Below are 21301 nucleotides of genomic sequence, written 5' to 3' on the forward strand. Positions count from 1 at the left end.
ACAGAGAGAGACAGAGAGAGAGACACAGAGAGAGACACACAGAGAGAGAGACACACCTAGAGAGAGACACAGAGAGACACAGAGAGAGAGGCACAGAGAGAGACACACAGAGAGAGAGAGACACACAGAGAGAGACACACAGAGAGAGAGTATTCATATCAACACACACTTACCTGGTCCACACATTAAAGCACAAGTCCATAGTGACTATCTATGTGGCTCTGTGACCGAGCACATCCCCTCTCTCTCTACACGTCCTTCTGTCCAACTGAATGTGATGGTGCAGAAATGGAGAATTATGAGAGCTTACAGTCCAATATTGAAGAACACAAGTGGATGCGTTTTGGACTGACAAACACTTTTACACACACACACACACACACACACACACACACACACACACACACACACACACACACACACACACACACACACACACACACACACACACACACACACACACACACACACACACACACACACAGCTTTACATACTGTCTGTCACTGACCTGATCCACACACCACAAAGACAAAGAGAGCTAGGAGCCAGGGACCTGCAAGAGACCTCTCCTCATTCACCACACGCTGTAACACGGAGAAACAGGACAGGGTTAATACCAGAGAGGACAGGGTTAATATCACACAGAAAGAGAGAGAGAGAGAGAGAGAGAGAGAGAGAGAGAGAGAGAGAGAGAGAGAGAGAGAGACAGAGAGAGAGAGAGAAGAGAGACCCTAACATGTACCACCCAGGGTGAGGGTTGACCCTAACATGTAGCACCCAGGGTGAGGGTTGACTCTAACATGTACCACCCAGGGTGAGGGAGGGTTGACCCTAACATATACCACCCAGGGCGAGGGTTGACCCTAACATGTACCACCCAGGGTGAGCGAGGGTTGACCCTAACATGTACCACCCAGGGTGAGCGAGGGTTGACCCTAACATGTAGCACCCAGGGTGAGGGTTGACCCTAACATGTAGCACCCAGGGTGAGGGAGGGTTGACCCTAACATGTACCACCCAGGGTGAGGGAGGGTTGACCCAAACATGTAGCACCCAGGGTGAGGGTTAGGGTTGACCCTAACATGTAGCACCCAGGGTGAGGGTTGACCCTAACATGTTGCACCCAGGGTTAGGGTTGACCCTAACATGTACCACCCAGGGTGAGGGTTGACCCTAACATGTAGCACCCAGGGTGAGGGTTGACCCTAACATGTACCACCCAGGGTGAGGGTTGACCCTAACATGTAGCACCCAGGGTGAGGGAGGGTTGACCCTAACATGTACCACCCAGGGTGAGGGAGGGTTGACCCTAACATGTACCACCCAGGGTGAGGGAGGGTTGACCCTAACATGTAACACCCAGGGTGAGGGAGGGTTGACCCAAACATGTAGCACCCAGGGTGAGGGTTAGGGTTGACCCTAACATGTAGCACCCAGGGTGAGGGTTGACCCTAACATGTTGCACCCAGGGTTAGGGTTGACCCTAACATGTACCACCCAGGGTGAGGGTTGACCCTAACATGTAGCACCCAGGGTGAGGGTTGACCCTAACATGTACCACCCAGGGTGAGGGTTGACCCTAACATGTAGCACCCAGGGTGAGGGAGGGTTGACCCTAACATGTACCACCCAGGGTGAGGGTTGACCCTAACATGTAGCACCCAGGGTGAGGGTTGACCCTAACATGTACCACCCAGGGTGAGGGTTGACCCTAACATGTACCACCCAGGGTGAGGGTTGACCCTAACATGTTTCACCCAGGGTGAGGGTTGACGCTAACATGTACCACCCAGGGTGAGGGAGAGTTGACCCTAACATGTAGCACCCAGGGTGAGGGTTGACCCTAACATGTAGCACCCAGGGTGAGGGTTGACCCCTAACATGTAGCACCCAGGGTGAGGGTTGACCCTAACATGTAGCACCCAGGGTGAGGGTTGACCCTAACATGTAGCACCCAGGGTGAGGGTTGACCCTAACATGTACCACCCAGGGTGAGGGTTGACCCTAACATGTAGCACCCAGGGTGAGGGTTGACCCTAACATGTAGCACCCAGGGTGAGGGTTGACCCTAACATGTAGCACCCAGGGTGAGGGTTGACCCTAACATGTAGCACCCAGGGTGAGGGTTGACCCTAACATGTAGCACCCAGGGTGAGGAGGGTTGACCCTAACATGTAGCACCCAGGGTGAGGGTTGACCCTAACATGTACCACCCAGGGTGAGGGTTGACCCTAACATGTAGCACCCAGGGTGAGGGTTGACCCTAACATGTAGCACCCAGGGTGAGGGAGGGTTGACCCTAACATGTAGCACCCAGGGTGAGGGTTGACCCTAACATGTACCACCCAGGGTGAGGGTTGACCCTAACATGTAGCACCCAGGGTGAGGGTTGACCCTAACATGTACCACCCAGGGTGAGGGAGAGTTGACCCTAACATGTAGCACCCAGGGTGAGGGTTGACCCTAACATGTACCACCCAGGGTGAGGGTTGACCCTAACATGTAGCACCCAGGGTGAGGGTTGACCCTAACATGTACCACCCAGGGTGAGGGTTGACCCTAACATGTAGCACCCAGGGTGATGGAGGGTTGACCCTAACATGTAGCACCCAGGGTGAGGGTTGACCCTAACATGTACCACCCAGGGTGAGGGTTGACCCTAACATGTAGCACCCAGGGTGAGGGTTGACCCTAACATGTAGCACCCAGGGTGAGGGAGGGTTGACCCTAACATGTAGCACCCAGGGTGAGGGTTGACCCTAACATGGACCACCCAGGGTGAGGGTTGACCCTAACATGTAGCACCCAGGGTGAGGGTTGACCCTAACTTGTACCACCCAGGGTGAGGGAGAGTTGACCCTAACATGTAGCACCCAGGGTGAGGGTTGACCCTAACATGTAGCACCCAGGGTGAGGGTTGACCCTAACATGTACCACCCAGGGTGAGGGTTGACCCTAACATGTACCACCCAGGGTGAGGGTTGACCCTAACATGTTTCACCCAGGGTGAGGGTTGACGCTAACATGTACCACCCAGGGTGAGGGAGAGTTGACCCTAACATGTAGCACCCAGGGTGAGGGTTGACCCTAACATGTAGCACCCAGGGTGAGGGTTGACCCCTAACATGTAGCACCCAGGGTGAGGGTTGACCCTAACATGTAGCACCCAGGGTGAGGGTTGACCCTAACATGTAGCACCCAGGGTGAGGGTTGACCCTAACATGTACCACCCAGGGTGAGGGTTGACCCTAACATGTACCACCCAGGGTGAGGGTTGACCCTAACATGTAGCACCCAGGGTGAGGGTTGACCCTAACATGTAGCACCCAGGGTGAGGGTTGACCCTAACATGTAGCACCCAGGGTGAGGGTTGACCCTAACATGTAGCACCCAGGGTGAGGGAGGGTTGACCCTAACATGTACCACCCAGGGTGAGGGTTGACCCTAACATGTAGCACCCAGGGTGAGGGTTGACCCTAACATGTAGCACCCAGGGTGAGGGTTGACCCTAACATGTAGCACCCAGGGTGAGGGAGGGTTGACCCTAACATGTAGCACCCAGGGTGAGGGTTGACCCTAACATGTACCACCCAGGGTGAGGGTTGACCCTAACATGTAGCACCCAGGGTGAGGGTTGACCCTAACATGTACCACCCAGGGTGAGGGAGAGTTGACCCTAACATGTAGCACCCAGGGTGAGGGTTGACCCTAACATGTACCACCCAGGGTGAGGGTTGACCCTAACATGTAGCACCCAGGGTGAGGGTTGACCCTAACATGTACCACCCAGGGTGAGGGTTGACCCTAACATGTAGCACCCAGGGTGATGGAGGGTTGACCCTAACATGTAGCACCCAGGGTGAGGGTTGACCCTAACATGTACCACCCAGGGTGAGGGTTGACCCTAACATGTAGCACCCAGGGTGAGGGTTGACCCTAACATGTAGCACCCAGGGTGAGGGAGGGTTGACCCTAACATGTAGCACCCAGGGTGAGGGTTGACCCTAACATGTACCACCCAGGGTGAGGGTTGACCCTAACATGTAGCACCCAGGGTGAGGGTTGACCCTAACTTGTACCACCCAGGGTGAGGGAGAGTTGACCCTAACATGTAGCACCCAGGGTGAGGGTTGACCCTAACATGTAGCACCCAGGGTGAGGGTTGACCATAACATGTACCACCCAGGGTGAGGGAGGGTTGACCCTAACATGTAGCACCCAGGGTGAGGGTTGACCATAACATGTACCACCCAGGGTGAGGGAGAGTTGACCCTAACATGTAGCACCCAGGATGAGGGTAGACCCTAACATGTAGCACCCAGGGTGAGGGTTGACCCTAACATGTAGCACCCAGGGTGAGGGTTGACCCTAACATGTACCACCCAGGGTGAGGGAGAGTTGACCGTAACATGTAGCACCCAGGGTGAGGGTTGACCCTAACATGTAGCACCCTGGGTGAGGGTTGACCCTAACATGTACCACCCAGGGTGAGGGAGAGTTGACCCTAACATGTAGCACCCAGGGTGAGGGTTGACCCTAACATGTAGCACCCAGGGTGAGGGTTGACCCTAACATGTAGCACCCAGGGTGAGGGTTGAACCTAACATGTACCACCCAGGGTGAGGGAGGGTTGACCCTAACATGTACCACCCAGGGTGAGGGTTGACCCTAACATGTACCACCCAGGGTGAGGGCTGACCCTAACATGTAGCACCCAGGGTGAGGGTTGACCCTAACATGTAGCACCCAGGGTGAGGGTTGACCCTAACATGTAGCACCCAGGGTGAGGGTTGACCCTAACATGTAGCACCCAGGGTGAGGGTTGACCCTAACATGTAGCACCCAGGGTGAGGGTTGAACCTAACATGTACCACCCAGGGTGAGGGAGGGTTGACCCTAACATGTACCACCCAGGGTGAGGGTTGACCCTAACATGTACCACCCAGGGTGAGGGCTGACCCTAACATGTAGCACCCAGGGTGAGGGTTGACCCTAACATGTAGCACCCAGGGTGAGGGTTGACCCTAACATGTAGCACCCAGGGTGAGGGTTGACCCTAACATGTAGCACCCAGGGTGAGGGTTGACCCTAACATGTAGCACCCAGGGTGAGGGTTGACCCTAACATGTACCACCCAGGGTGAGGGAGAGTTGACCCTAACATGTAGCACCCAGGGTGAGGGTTGACCCTAACATGTAGCACCCAGGGTGAGGGTTGACCCTAACATGTACCACCCAGGGTGAGGGTTGACCCTAACATGTTTCACCCAGGGTGAGGGTTGACGCTAACATGTACCACCCAGGGTGAGGGAGAGTTGACCCTAACATGTAGCACCCAGGGTGATGGTTGACCCTAACATGTAGCACCCAGGGTGAGGGTTGACCCCTAACATGTAGCACCCAGGGTGAGGGTTGACCCTAACATGTACCACCCAGGGTGAGGGTTGACCCTAACATGTAGCACCCAGGGTGAGGGTTGACCCTAACATGTACCACCCAGGGTGAGGGAGAGTTGACCCTAACATGTAGCACCCAGGATGAGGGTAGACCCTAACATGTAGCACCCAGGGTGAGGGTTGACCCTAACATGTAGCACCCAGGGTGAGGGTTGACCCTAACATGTACCACCCAGGGTGAGGGAGAGTTGACCCTAACATGTAGCACCCAGGATGAGGGTAGACCCTAACATGTAGCACCCAGGGTGAGGGTTGACCCTAACATGTAGCACCCAGGGTGAGGGTTGACCCTAACATGTAGCACCCAGGGTGAGGGTTGAACCTAACATGTACCACCCAGGGTGAGGGAGGGTTGACCCTAACATGTACCACCCAGGGTGAGGGTTGACCCTAACATGTACCACCCAGGGTGAGGGCTGACCCTAACATGTAGCACCCAGGGTGAGGGTTGACCCTAACATGTAGCACCCAGGGTGAGGGTTGACCCTAACATGTAGCACCCAGGGTGAGGGTTGACCCTAACATGTAGCACCCAGGGTGAGGGTTGACCCTAACATGTAGCACCCAGGGTGAGGGTTGACCATAACATGTACCACCCAGGGTGAGGGAGGGTTGACCCTAACATGTAGCACCCAGGGTGAGGGTTGACCATAACATGTACCACCCAGGGTGAGGGAGAGTTGACCCTAACATGTAGCACCCAGGATGAGGGTAGACCCTAACATGTAGCACCCAGGGTGAGGGTTGACCCTAACATGTAGCACCCAGGGTGAGGGTTGACCCTAACATGTACCACCCAGGGTGAGGGAGAGTTGACCGTAACATGTAGCACCCAGGGTGAGGGTTGACCCTAACATGTAGCACCCTGGGTGAGGGTTGACCCTAACATGTACCACCCAGGGTGAGGGAGAGTTGACCCTAACATGTAGCACCCAGGGTGAGGGTTGACCCTAACATGTAGCACCCAGGGTGAGGGTTGACCCTAACATGTAGCACCCAGGGTGAGGGTTGAACCTAACATGTACCACCCAGGGTGAGGGAGGGTTGACCCTAACATGTACCACCCAGGGTGAGGGTTGACCCTAACATGTACCACCCAGGGTGAGGGCTGACCGTAACATGTAGCACCCAGGGTGAGGGTTGACCCTAACATGTAGCACCCAGGGTGAGGGTTGACCCTAACATGTAGCACCCAGGGTGAGGGTTGACCCTAACATGTAGCACCCAGGGTGAGGGTTGACCCTAACATGTAGCACCCAGGGTGAGGGTTGAACCTAACATGTACCACCCAGGGTGAGGGAGGGTTGACCCTAACATGTACCACCCAGGGTGAGGGTTGACCCTAACATGTACCACCCAGGGTGAGGGCTGACCCTAACATGTAGCACCCAGGGTGAGGGTTGACCCTAACATGTAGCACCCAGGGTGAGGGTTGACCCTAACATGTAGCACCCAGGGTGAGGGTTGACCCTAACATGTAGCACCCAGGGTGAGGGTTGACCCTAACATGTAGCACCCAGGGTGAGGGTTGACCCTAACATGTACCACCCAGGGTGAGGGAGAGTTGACCCTAACATGTAGCACCCAGGGTGAGGGTTGACCCTAACATGTAGCACCCAGGGTGAGGGTTGACCCTAACATGTAGCACCCAGGGTGAGGGTTGACCCTAACATGTAGCACCCAGGGTGAGGGCTGACCCTAACATGTAGCACCCAGGGTGAGGGCTGACCCTAACATGTAGCACCCAGGGTGAGGGTTGACCCTAACATGTAGCACCCAGGGTGAGGGTTGACCCTAACATGTAGCACCCAGGGTGAGGGTTGACCCTAACATGTAGCACCCAGGGTGAGGGTTGACCCTAACATGTACCACCCAGGGTGAGGGTTGACCCTAACATGTAGCACCCAGGGTGAGGGTTGACCCTAACATGTAGCACCCAGGGTGAGGGTTGACCCTAACATGTAGCACCCAGGGTGAGGGTTGTTGACCCTAACATGTAGCACCCAGGGTGAGGGTTGAACCTAACATGTACCACCCAGGGTGAGGGAGGGTTGACCCTAACATGTACCACCCAGGGTGAGGGTTGACCCTAACATGTACCACCCAGGGTGAGGGCTGACCCTAACATGTAGCACCCAGGGTGAGGGTTGACCCTAACATGTAGCACCCAGGGTGAGGGTTGACCCTAACATGTAGCACCCAGGGTGAGGGTTGACCCTAACATGTAGCACCCAGGGTGAGGGTTGACCCTAACATGTAGCACCCAGGGTGAGGGTTGACCCTAACATGTAGCACCCAGGGTGAGGGTTGACCCTAACATGTAGCACCCAGGGTGAGGGTTGACCATAACATGTACCACCCAGGGTGAGGGAGGGTTGACCCTAACATGTAGCACCCAGGGTGAGGGTTGACCATAACATGTACCACCCAGGGTGAGGGAGAGTTGACCCTAACATGTAGCACCCAGGGTGAGGGTTGACCCTAACATGTAGCACCCAGGGTGAGGGTTGACCCTAACATGTAGCACCCAGGGTGAGGGAGAGTTGACCGTAAACATGTAGCACCCAGGGTGAGGGTTGACCCTAACATGTAGCACCCTGGGTGAGGGTTGACCCTAACATGTACCACCCAGGGTGAGGGAGAGTTGACCCTAACATGTAGCACCCAGGGTGAGGGTTGACCCTAACATGTAGCACCCAGGGTGAGGGTTGACCCTAACATGTAGCACCCAGGGTGAGGGTTGAACCTAACATGTACCACCCAGGGTGAGGGAGGGTTGACCCTAACATGTACCACCCAGGGTGAGGGTTGACCCTAACATGTACCACCCAGGGTGAGGGCTGACCCTAACATGTAGCACCCAGGGTGAGGGTTGACCCTAACATGTAGCACCCAGGGTGAGGGTTGACCCTAACATGTAGCACCCAGGGTGAGGGTTGACCCTAACATGTAGCACCCAGGGTGAGGGTTGACCCTAACATGTAGCACCCAGGGTGAGGGTTGAACCTAACATGTACCACCCAGGGTGAGGGAGGGTTGACCCTAACATGTACCACCCAGGGTGAGGGTTGACCCTAACATGTACCACCCAGGGTGAGGGCTGACCCTAACATGTAGCACCCAGGGTGAGGGTTGACCCTAACATGTAGCACCCAGGGTGAGGGTTGACCCTAACATGTAGCACCCAGGGTGAGGGTTGACCCTAACATGTAGCACCCAGGGTGAGGGTTGACCCTAACATGTAGCACCCAGGGTGAGGGTTGACGCTAACATGTACCACCCAGGGTGAGGGAGAGTTGACCCTAACATGTAGCACCCAGGGTGAGGGTTGACCCTAACATGTAGCACCCAGGGTGAGGGTTGACCCCTAACATGTAGCACCCAGGGTGAGGGTTGACCCTAACATGTACCACCCAGGGTGAGGGTTGACCCTAACATGTAGCACCCAGGGTGAGGGTTGACCCTAACATGTACCACCCAGGGTGAGGGAGAGTTGACCCTAACATGTAGCACCCAGGATGAGGGTAGACCCTAACATGTAGCACCCAGGGTGAGGGTTGACCCTAACATGTAGCACCCAGGGTGAGGGTTGACCCTAACATGTACCACCCAGGGTGAGGGAGAGTTGACCCTAACATGTAGCACCCAGGATGAGGGTAGACCCTAACATGTAGCACCCAGGGTGAGGGTTGACCCTAACATGTAGCACCCAGGGTGAGGGTTGACCCTAACATGTAGCACCCAGGGTGAGGGTTGAACCTAACATGTACCACCCAGGGTGAGGGAGGGTTGACCCTAACATGTACCACCCAGGGTGAGGGTTGACCCTAACATGTACCACCCAGGGTGAGGGCTGACCCTAACATGTAGCACCCAGGGTGAGGGTTGACCCTAACATGTAGCACCCAGGGTGAGGGTTGACCCTAACATGTAGCACCCAGGGTGAGGGTTGACCCTAACATGTAGCACCCAGGGTGAGGGTTGACCCTAACATGTAGCACCCAGGGTGAGGGTTGACCCTAACATGTACCACCCAGGGTGAGGGTTGACCCTAACATGTAGCACCCAGGGTGAGGGTTGACCCTAACATGTAGCACCCAGGGTGAGGGTTGACCCTAACATGTAGCACCCAGGGTGAGGGTTGACCCTAACATGTAGCACCCAGGGTGAGGGTTGAACCTAACATGTACCACCCAGGGTGAGGGAGGGTTGACCCTAACATGTACCACCCAGGGTGAGGGTTGACCCTAACATGTACCACCCAGGGTGAGGGCTGACCCTAACATGTAGCACCCAGGGTGAGGGTTGACCCTAACATGTAGCACCCAGGGTGAGGGTTGACCCTAACATGTAGCACCCAGGGTGAGGGTTGACCCTAACATGTAGCACCCAGGGTGAGGGTTGACCCTAACATGTAGCACCCAGGGTGAGGGTTGACCCTAACATGTAGCACCCAGGGTGAGGGTTGACCCTAACATGTAGCACCCAGGGTGAGGGTTGACCCTAACATGTAGCACCCAGGGTGAGGGTTGACCCTAACATGTAGCACCCAGGGTGAGGGTTGACCCTAACATGTACCACCCAGGGTGAGGGTTGACCCTAACATGTAGCACCCAGGGTGAGGGTTGACCCTAACATGTAGCACCCAGGGTGAGGGTTGACCCTAACATGTAGCACCCAGGGTGAGGGTTGACCCTAACATGTAGCACCCAGGGTGAGGGTTGAACCTAACATGTAGCACCCAGGGTGAGGGTTGAACCTAACATGTACCACCCAGGGTGAGGGAGGGTTGACCCTAACATGTACCACCCAGGGTGAGGGTTGACCCTAACATGTACCACCCAGGGTGAGGGCTGACCCTAACATGTAGCACCCAGGGTGAGGGTTGACCCTAACATGTAGCACCCAGGGTGAGGGTTGACCCTAACATGTAGCACCCAGGGTGAGGGTTGACCCTAACATGTAGCACCCAGGGTGAGGGTTGACCCTAACATGTAGCACCCAGGGTGAGGGTTGACCCTAACATGTAGCACCCAGGGTGAGGGTTGACCCTAACATGTAGCACCCAGGGTGAGGGTTGACCATAACATGTACCACCCAGGGTGAGGGAGAGTTGACCCTAACATGTAGCACCCAGGATGAGGGTAGACCCTAACATGTAGCACCCAGGGTGAGGGTTGACCCTAACATGTAGCACCCAGGGTGAGGGTTGACCCTAACATGTACCACCCAGGGTGAGGAAGAGTTGACCGTAACATGTAGCACCCAGGGTGAGGGTTGACCCTAACATGTAGCACCCTGGGTGAGGGTTGACCCTAACATGTACCACCCAGGGTGAGGGAGAGTTGACCCTAACATGTAGCACCCAGGGTGAGGGTTGACCCTAACATGTAGCACCCAGGGTGAGGGTTGACCCTAACATGTAGCACCCAGGGTGAGGGTTGAACCTAACATGTACCACCCAGGGTGAGGGAGGGTTGACCCTAACATGTACCACCCAGGGTGAGGGTTGACCCTAACATGTACCACCCAGGGTGAGGGCTGACCCTAACATGTAGCACCCAGGGTGAGGGTTGACCCTAACATGTAGCACCCAGGGTGAGGGTTGACCCTAACATGTAGCACCCAGGGTGAGAGTTGACCCTAACATGTAGCACCCAGGGTGAGGGTTGACCCTAACATGTAGCACCCAGGGTGAGGGTTGACCCTAACATGTACCACCCAGGGTGAGGGTTGACCCTAACATGTTTCACCCAGGGTGAGGGAGAGTTGACCCTAACATGTAGCACCCAGGATGAGGGTAGACCCTAACATGTAGCACCCAGGGTGAGGGTTGACCCTAACATGTAGCACCCAGGGTGAGGGTTGACCCTAACATGTACCACCCAGGGTGAGGGAGAGTTGACCCTAACATGTAGCACCCAGGATGAGGGTAGACCCTAACATGTACCACCCAGGGTGAGGGAGAGTTGACCCTAACATGTAGCACCCAGGATGAGGGTAGACCCTAACATGTAGCACCCAGGGTGAGGGTTGACCCTAACATGTAGCACCCAGGGTGAGGGTTGACCCTAACATGTAGCACCCAGGGTGAGGGTTGAACCTAACATGTACCACCCAGGGTGAGGGAGGGTTGACCCTAACATGTAGCACCCAGGGTGAGGGTTGACCCTAACATGTAGCACCCAGGGTGAGGGTTGACCCTAACATGTAGCACCCAGGGTGAGGGTTGACCCTAACATGTAGCACCCAGGGTGAGGGTTGACCCTAACATGTAGCACCCAGGGTGAGGGTTGACCCTAACATGTACCACCCAGGGTGAGGGTTGACCCTAACATGTAGCACCCAGGGTGAGGGTTGACCCTAACATGTAGCACCCAGGGTGAGGGTTGACCCTAACATGTACCACCCAGGGTGAGGGTTGACCTTAACATGTACCACCCAGGGTGAGGGTTGACCCTAACATGTACCACCCAGGGTGAGGGTTGACCCTAACATGTAGCACCCAGGGTGAGGGTTGACCCTAACATGTAGCACCCAGGGTGAGGGTTGACCCTAACATGTAGCACCCAGGGTGAGGGTTGACCCTAACATGTAGCACCCAGGGTGAGGGTTGACCCTAACATGTAGCACCCAGGGTGAGGGTTGACCCTAACATGTACCACCCAGGGTGAGGGAGAGTTGACCCTAACATGTAGCACCCAGGGTGAGGGTTGACCCTAACATGTAGCACCCAGGGTGAGGGTTGACCCTAACATGTAGCACCCAGGGTGAGGGTTGACCCTAACATGTACCACCCAGGGTGAGGGAGGGTTGACCCTAACATGTACCACCCAGGGTGAGGGAGGGTTGACCCTAACATGTACCACCCAGGGTGAGGGAGGGTTGACCCTAACATGTAGCACCCAGGGTGAGGGTTGACCCTAACATGTAGCACCCAGGGTGAGGGTTGACCCTAACATGTAGCACCCAGGGTGAGGGTTGACCCTAACATGTAGCACCCAGGGTGAGGGTTGACCCTAACATGTAGCACCCAGGGTGAGGGTTGACCCTAACATGTAGCACCCAGGGTGAGGGTTGACCCTAACATGTAGCACCCAGGGTGAGGGTTGACCCTAACATGTACCACCCAGGGTGAGGGAGAGTTGACCCTAACATGTAGCACCCAGGGTGAGGGTTGACCCTAACATGTAGCACCCAGGGTGAGGGTTGACCCTAACATGTAGCACCCAGGGTGAGGGTTGACCCTAACATGTACCACCCAGGGTGAGGGAGGGTTGACCCTAACATGTACCACCCAGGGTGAGGGAGGGTTGACCCTAACATGTACCACCCAGGGTGAGGGAGGGTTGACCCTAACATGTAGCACCCAGGGTGAGGGTTGACCCTAACATGTAGCACCCAGGGTGAGGGTTGACCCTAACATGTAGCACCCAGGGTGAGGGTTGACCCTAACATGTAGCACCCAGGGTGAGGGTTGACCCTAACATGTACCACCCAGGGTGAGGGTTGACCCTAACATGTACCACCCAGGGTGAGGGTTGACCCTAACATGTAGCACCCAGGGTGAGGTTTGACCCTAACATGTACCACCCAGGGTGAGGGTTGACCCTAACATGTACCACCCAGGGTGAGGGTTGAACGCTTTGGATTTTAAAACCTCTAATGTATCCATTTAATCTTAAATATTATATAACTATTTTAGAAATAAGGATATAATCCCTAATTTAATTTTACAACAGATTAGTGGTCTAGAATTCTTACTCAGATGCAACTTTGATGTGAGTAAAAACCCTATCAATCTGGAATAATAAAGACATAAAATACAAAAACAAGTCTTTGTTTTTCCAGAACTGGTTTGACAACAACATTATTTGGGTTAAACAATTGTTGAATAATGACATTCGATATGAATATGATGATATGATTATGATTATTGTCTGGTAAATATTGTATATCTAATGAGGTGAGTATCATACCAACTCATTCGTAGAATCTACCCGGTAAAGATCTTTATTATACACAGATTTAAAATAGCTGTATAATGTGTGTATTTTGATAACTAATGTGTATTTTGTGGTTGTGAACCAGAAACACTTCACCGTTTATTTTGGGACTGCTCTTATGTCAGAAGATTTGAAGATTTTATTTGAAAAGAAACAACTATTAATGTTCATTTGAAAGACTCTGATGTTTTATTTTGGTCCAAATGATATGGACCCTGATTTAAGATTCGTTATCCATCATCGTTAGTTGAGTACGTTAACCGTGGTCTTCTGGACGTGTCCTCGCGTTAAGGTCCTGCGGTGTTTCTCGTCATTTTCTTCCGTTGTTCCACCGCCTGGTGGTGAACCGGCGTCAAAAATCAGTCACGTGATTTGCGTCCAGATCACCAAGGAAACGGGTTCGCCTGGCGTCCAGATCACCACGGCAACGGGTCGCCTGGCGTCCAGATCACCAAGGAAACGGGTTCGCCTGGCGTCCAGATCACCAAGGAAACGGGTTCGCCTGGCGTCCAGATCACCAAGGAAACGGGTCGCCTGGCGTCCAGATCACCAAGGAAACGGGTTCGCCTTTTGTCTAGGATCGGTTTCTTGTATTTATTTATTGTATCTACCCCAAAACTAGACCAAAATAAATAGGGCTGGAAGTACAACGCGAAAAATAGACCTTGAATCAGTTTAAATGACACGAGAATGACATCAGATAGTTTAGGTTTAATATATGTCTTCGCCCTAGATGTCTTCAGGAACCCTGGCGACTGCGTTTCAAGCAGTGTTTTTGATATATCTATTCACGTAGCCAAGTTAGAACATATTTTACATGGACGTATTAGTTAGAACATATTTTACATGGACGTATTTTATCTGTGCATGTCCCTTCCAGTACCTTCTGTCTCCCAGTTTCGCTGTAACTGTCCACCATCTTCCTAAACTCGTCCGTTTCGTCGTGATCCTCGCCGATGTAACCGTCGTTGGGATGTGCTTCACGATACTTCTCTGTGTTGGTCGGCAGTTTGAACACTTTTCTCTGTCTCACATCCATATTTTCATACATTTTGCAGCGCAAACAAAATACACGTTTTTTTCTTCTCTCCTGAACCTTGTCTTCTGGGGACTGGAAAGTTTATAGCGAACAACTTGAAGCGGTTGGTTATAGCAGAGCACGTCATTCCGCACGGACCCGGAAGGGGGCGCATGCGTACCATGCGTCGACCATTACCAGTATTTCAGTCTTATTTCAGGGACTCTTGAGTCATGGAAGATGCTTGCTCTGCAAGGAAACTATTTAATAGTTGAAAAAATATATTTTGTTGCCTTATAAGCTTAAAAATACAATTTAGGGGAGTTTTATAAGGGGAAGATTTTCTTTTGGAATTGAAAAAATATGTTTTATATATTACATTTCTATATGCCTAATTTTCAGAGGCAAAAATAGTCTGTTTTTAGTATTTTGTTGTCAACTCTGTCAGTGATGTCTAACTCCCTTAAGATCAATCATTTTGGTCAATATTCTGAAAAAATATTTGGATCACTGTTCTGCATCACATGCTTAAACTATTCAAAGTCAAATTAAATGTATTGGTCACACACACATTTATCAGATGTTATTGCGGGTGTAGAGAAACCCTTGTGTTCCCAGCTCCAACAGTGTAGTATTATTGAGCTATTTACAACAATACACACATCTAAAAGTAAAAAGAATGCAATTACGAAATAAATAAATATTGATTTACTTGCTGAACTAGACCGAAGGGATAATGTTTGCTTTATAGATGTTTTATGTTCTGAATCTGAAATCATGCCAACATGTATATAGCCCTATAAAATAAATAGATGTTTGGAGATTTGTATCACATATTTTAATAATCTAATATTAGAGTGAAACAATCAAGGCTTTTAAACACTTTTAGACAATAAATGTAAAAATGAAATCACTTTTTTTGGTTTCTGTCTCACCCTGATCAGTTTCACCTGTCCTTGTTATTGTCTCTTATTTTCCCTGGTGTATATATCCCTGTGTTTCATGTCTCTCTGTGCCAGTTCGTCTTGTATGTTCCAAGTCAATCAGCGTGGTTTTCAAACCATCTGCCTCCCGTGTCTGCATCTGGGTCTCGCCTTGTGCACTTATAGTACGAACTGGCCATGACAGACCCAGCAGACTGGGACCAGCTCTGCCACGCTGTCTCCCTGCAGGGAGCCACAATTAGGAGACATGAGGAGTTGGTTCAGGATCTTCTGGAAGGGCTCAGTTCCATGACAGACCCAGCAGACTGGGACCAGCTCTGCCACGCTGTCTCCCTGCAGGGAGCCACAATTAGGAGACATGAGGAGCTACTACAGGAACTTCTGGAAGGGCTCAGTTCCCTGACGGAACGCCACGACCAAGGGTTCAAGGCTATCATGGAGTGAATCAGTGAGTTAGCTCATAGGCAGCCCGCCACCTCAGAGACCACCCAATAACCTGTCTACTATCAGTGGTGGGTTTGTACAGCCTACCCCGGCTCCCCAAGAGCCCCGCTTACCGCCTCCGGAGCCATTTTTATTACACCTTTATTTGCTTAGTTGAGAACAAGTTCTCATTTACAACTGCGACCTGGCAAAGATAAAGCAAAGCAGTGCGACACAAACAACAACACAGAGTTACACATGGAATAGACAAACGTATAGTCAATACAATAGAAAAAGTCTATACAGTGTGTGCAAATGGTGTGAGGAGGTAAGGCAATAAATAGGCCAGAGTAGTGAAGTAATTACAAGCCGACGAGAGCATACTGTTTGCAGTGGTGGTATATGGGGCTTTGGTTAGTTACCGTGTTTTAATCTCTGCATCATTCAGGATGTCGCTGTGAAGAGAACACCAGATGTATTCGCTGCTTGTGATAACATTTTATTTGATACTGTATATATTTCAAAGGTTAATATTAAGAAAAATATTTTCAAAAATAGATTGTCCCGTCTTTCACGAGTCGCTGATTTATCTTGACAGATCTTGTGTGACTCTACATTTTTCAAGACATTTTTTACTTCGGTTTAACCAACTGGAAATAGAGCCCAAATGTTACTTCAGTAAATTGTCAGCACATGTCATACCACATGAATCCACAAGAGGGCGGACACGTACCATGTATCGATCACCGTAACAGGTTTTCAATTACCATTTAGTCAACAAATATTTCTTTGTTTGATGATAAAATGTAGATGTTCAGAAACAAGAGGACCAGGGCTGTTTTATTATTTCAGAGAAACAGGAACTCATTTAGTCTATTACAAGTTATTTGACTTCCAGCATGTAGATATAAACACTTCTCTTCATCCATATGGACTCAGGGTTGGGGCCAATTCAGCTTTCAGGACCAGAATGATGGATTCAGTAAAGAATTGACTGTATTGAAGTCTGATTTGAGCCCAGTCCTGGTTCCCTGACAGTGATATATGTAAACCATATCAGACTAATACACAGTTAACATGTTACAGAGAACAGACAGTAGAACACACAGCAGGTCCTGGTAGCGTGTTACTGGTAGCGTGTTACAGGTAGCGTGTTGCTGGTAGCGTGTTACAGGGAAAATGTAAACATGTTTGACACATGTTGGTCTCAGTTTCACTTGCAAGTTTACACAACAGAAGGCCTGTCAGGTTAAACATGTATACAATGGAATGACAAACATTATACACACACATTATACACAAACACACACCCCATAGGTTAGTTGTACTGGCTGTAACAGAGCCAGTGGTTAGAGGTCAAAGGTCATTAGTATCAGCTCTCACATGGAAGCCTCAGAACACCTATAGGTCACCTGGGGTTTTGGGTGATGACCTCTACAGTCACACAGGATCACAGTTCATAGTTCAGCGGTTAGATATCAAGGGAATGTTACATCCGTCTGTCTGTCAGTTAGAGATCTCCCAGCCTTCCCTCGGTCTCTGACACACCCAGGAAGTAGTGGGGTGAAAGGTAGCCTATCAGAACACAAGGCCACTTGCGGTTTTCCCAATCAGCATCCCAGACCGCTGATAGATCCGATGCGGTCCACCTTCATGCCGAAGCATCCCCTGGCGGTGGCGCTCTTCCTGCTCCGCCCACGGAACGTCCTCTGTTGGCGCAGAAAGTCTAGGAACAACCTGTGGACCACAGGACCCGCCCTCATGCCGCGACCAGCCAATCCCTGGGAGGGAGGATGGTAGGAATGGGAGGGGCCAGAAGTGGAACCTTCAGAGGTGATGTCTGGTTGGTTGAGGATCAGAGAGCGGAGCTGAGCGCTGAAGAGATTATCTAGTACCTGGACGGGGGGAAGGGGAAGAGGGGAGGGAGGGGGAAGGGGGGAAGAGGGAAGGGGAAGGGAAGAGGGAAGGGGAAAGGGAAGAGGGAAGGGAAGAGGGAAGGGGAAGGGGGAAGAGGGAAGAGGGAAGGGGAAGGGGGGAAGAGGAAGGGGAAGGGGGAAGAGGGAAGGGAAGAGGGAAGGGGAAGGGGAAGGGGAAGGGGGAAGAGGAAGAGGGGAGGGGGAGAGGGAAGGGGAAGGGGAAGGGGGGAAGAGGGAAGAGGGGAGGGGGAGAGGGAAGGGGAAGGGGAAGGGGGAAGAGGGAAGGGGGAGAGGGGAGGGGGAAGGGGGAGGGGGAAGGGGAAGAGGGAAGGGGGAAGAGGGAAGAGGGAAGGGGGAAGAGGGAAGGGGAAGCGGGAAGGGGAAGAGGGAAGGGGAAGGGGGAAGGGGAAGGGGGAAGAGGAAAGAGGGAAGGGGGAAAGAGGGAAGGGGGAGATGGAAGGGGGAGGGGGAAGGGGAAGGGGGGAAGAGGGAAGGGGGAAGAGGGAAGGGGGAGGGGAAAGGGAAGAGGGAAGGGGGAGGGGAAGGGGAAGGGGAAAGGGAAAGGGAAAGGGAAGGGGAAAGGGAAGGGGAAAGGGAAGGGAAGAGGGAAGGGGGAAGGGGAAGGGGGGGAAGAGGAAACTATTTATATTTTTACTATTTATATTTTTGACTACTTTTACTTCGCCATATTCCTAAAGAAAATAATGTACATTTTACTCCATTCATCCAAAAGTACTGGTTACCTTTCAAATGCTTAACAGGAAAGGAAAATGGTCTAAGTCACTAAACAGAGAACATCCCTGGTCGTCTCTACTGTCTCTGATCTGGAGGACTCACTAAACAGAGAACATCCCCCTGGTCATCTCTACTGTCTCTGATCTGGAGGACTCACTAAATAGAGAACATCCCTGGTCATCCTTACTGCCTCTGATCTGGAGGACTCACTTATCAAGAGAACATCCCTGGTCATCCCTACTGCCTCTGATCTGGTGGACTCACTAAACAGAGAACATCCCTGGTCATCCCTACTGCCTCTGATCTGGAGGACTCACTAAACAGAGAACATCCCTGGTCCTCCCTACTGCCTCTGATCTGGAGGACTCACTAAACAGAGAACATCCCTGGTCATCCCTACTGCCTCTGATCTGGAGGACTCACTAAACAGAGAACATCCCTGGTCATCCCTACTGCCTCTGATCTGGAGGACTCACTAAACAGAGAACATCCCTGGTCATCCCTACTGCCTCTGATCTGGAGGACTCACTAAACAGAGAACATCCCTGGTCATCCCTACTGTCTCTGATCTGGAGGACTCACTAAACAGAGAACATCCCTGGTCATCCCTACTACCTCTGATCTAGAGGACTCACTAAACAGAGAACATCCCTGGTCATCCCTACTGCCTATGATCTGGAGGACTCACTAAACAGAGAACATCCCTGGTCATCCCTACTGCCTCTGATCTGGAGGACTCACTAAACAGAGAACATCCCTGGTCATCCCTACTGCCTCTGATCTGGAGGACTCACTAAACAGAGAACATCCCTGGTCATCCCTACTGCCTCTGATCTGGAGGACTCACTAAACAGAGAACATCCCTGGTCATCCCTACAGTCTCTGATCTGGAGGACTCACTAAACAGAGAACATCCCTGGTCATCCCTACTGCCTCTGATCTGGAGGACTCACTAAACAGAGAACATCCCTGGTCATCCCTACTGCCTCTGATCTGGAGGACTCACTAAACAGAGAACATCCCTGGTCATCTCTACTGCCTCTGATCTGGAGGACTCACTTGTCAAGAGAACATCCCTGGTCATCCCTACAGTCTCTGATCTGGAGGACTCACTAAACAGAGAACATCCCTGGTCATCCCTACTGCCTCTGATCTGGAGGACTCACTAAACAGAGAACATCCCTGGTCATCCCTACAGTCTCTGATCTGGAGGACTCACTAAACAGAGAACATCCCTGGTCATCCCTACTGCCTCTGATCTGGAGGACTCACTAAACACATGCTTCGTTTGTAAATGATGTCTGAGTGTTGGAGCATGCCCCTGGCTTTCTGTAATTAATAAAACAAGACAATTGTCTACTTTGCTTAATATACGGAATTTGAAATGATTTACACTTTGACTTTTGATACACTAAATATATTTAAATCCAAATACTTTTAGACTTTTACTCAAGTAGTATTTGTAAGTCGCTCTGGATAAGAGCGTCTGCTAAATGACTTAAATGTAAATGTAAATGTAGTATTTTACTGGGTGACTTTCACTTTTACTTGAGTCATTTTCTATTACGGTATGTTTACTTTTACTCAAATATGACAATTGGGTACTTTTGTTTTGTTTTTACTCCTTTACAGTGGTGGAAAAAGTACCCCTAGCATCTCACCTGGTTCTCAAACACCTCCACTGTAAAGGAGTCTCTCTGTCCCCCTAGCATCTCACCTGGTTCTCAAACACCTCCACTGTAAAGGAGTCTCTCTGTCCCCCTAGCATCTCACCTGGTTCTCAAACACCTCCACTGTAAAGGAGTCTCTCTGTCCCCCTAGCATCTCACCTGGTTCTCAAACACCTCCACTGTAAAGGAGTCTCTCTGTCCCCCTAGCATCTCACCTGGTTCTCAAACACCTCCACTGTAAAGGAGTCTCTCTGTCCCCCTAGCATCTCACCTGGTTCTCAAACACCTCCACTGTAAAGGAGTCTCTCTGTCCCCCTAGCATCTCACCTGGTTCTCAAACACCTCCACTGTAAAGGAGTCTCTCTGTCCCCCTAGCATCTCACCTGGTTCTCAAACACCTCCACTGTAAAGGAGTCTCTCTGTCCCCCTAGCATCTCACCTGGTTCTCAAACACCTCCACTGTAAAGGAGTCTCTCTGTCCCCCTAGCATCTCACCTGGTTCTCAAACACCTCCACTGTAAAGGAGTCTCTCTGTCCCCCTAGCATCTCACCTGGTTCTCAAACACCTCCACTGTAAAGGAGTCTCTCTGTCCCCCTAGCATCTCACCTGGTTCTCAAACACCTCCACTGTAGGACATGTGCCCTGCACATATTTCACCCAGCATTCTCTCTCTCCCTCTCAGCTCTACTAAGGTTCTGTTGTGTTGTCTGGCCTTGAACCAACATGAGACAGTATAACTTAACACAACACTGGTACATCCTCCCTGGGTCCATATTCACAAAGCATCTCAGAGTAGGATCAGATCTCCTCTTTGTGAAGACGGGCCCTCGGGTGTTGGTAAAGGCACCTCACTTACCTGTGTGTCGTGTTTCCGAGGTGATGGTCGGGGCGAGGGTTGGGACGAGAGTCGAGACTCCACACTCAGTGACAGAGAGGAGAGGAGGATGAGGAGGAGAAGGGTATGGGTGGAAGAAGAAGATGAAGCAGCCATCTTTGTTTGAGAAGAAAAAGTAAAAAAACAAAAAAAAGGTCAAAATAATAAATGATATTGTTCTTCAGGAGAGTAGATAATAATAATAATAATAATAATACTGAGTGGAATCCGTAGGAAAAACAATTCCTTGTCTCTTCG

At 51.5% G+C, this 21301-nt stretch overlaps 2 protein-coding genes across 3 annotated transcripts in view; both read right to left on the bottom strand.

The window, feature by feature from the left end:
- zgc:85858 (uncharacterized protein LOC405879 homolog) overlaps positions 1 to 14620 on the bottom strand; it is a 28858-nt gene extending 14238 nt beyond the window's left edge. The window contains exons 1-3 of one of the 2 annotated variants that reach the window (XM_046329221.1): positions 14346 to 14620; positions 510 to 585; positions 174 to 268 (exon numbers count right to left, since the gene is read on the bottom strand). In XM_046329221.1, coding sequence (XP_046185177.1) covers positions 249 to 268; positions 510 to 585; positions 14346 to 14513 — 264 coding nt within the window. In that variant the 5' untranslated portion in view covers positions 14514 to 14620 and the 3' untranslated portion in view covers positions 174 to 248. The remainder of the gene's footprint in view (positions 1 to 173; positions 269 to 509; positions 586 to 14345) is intronic. The other variant, XM_046329220.1, reaches the window with a different exon arrangement.
- A 2837-nt stretch (positions 14621 to 17457) lies between these two features.
- Positions 17458 to 21160, bottom strand: si:ch73-265d7.2 (C-type natriuretic peptide 2). The gene is made up of 2 exons (XM_046328439.1): positions 21026 to 21160; positions 17458 to 17742 (listed from the first exon to the last, which is right to left on the bottom strand). The coding sequence occupies exons 1-2, from the start codon at positions 21158 to 21160 to the stop codon at positions 17458 to 17460; spliced, it is 420 nt and encodes a 139-aa protein (XP_046184395.1).
- Positions 21161 to 21301: the final 141 nt, after the last annotated feature.

The sequence above is a fragment of the Oncorhynchus gorbuscha genome, linkage group LG25 (genome assembly GCF_021184085.1).
Source record: "Oncorhynchus gorbuscha isolate QuinsamMale2020 ecotype Even-year linkage group LG25, OgorEven_v1.0, whole genome shotgun sequence".
In the NCBI taxonomy this organism is placed as follows: Eukaryota; Metazoa; Chordata; class Actinopteri; order Salmoniformes; family Salmonidae; genus Oncorhynchus; species Oncorhynchus gorbuscha.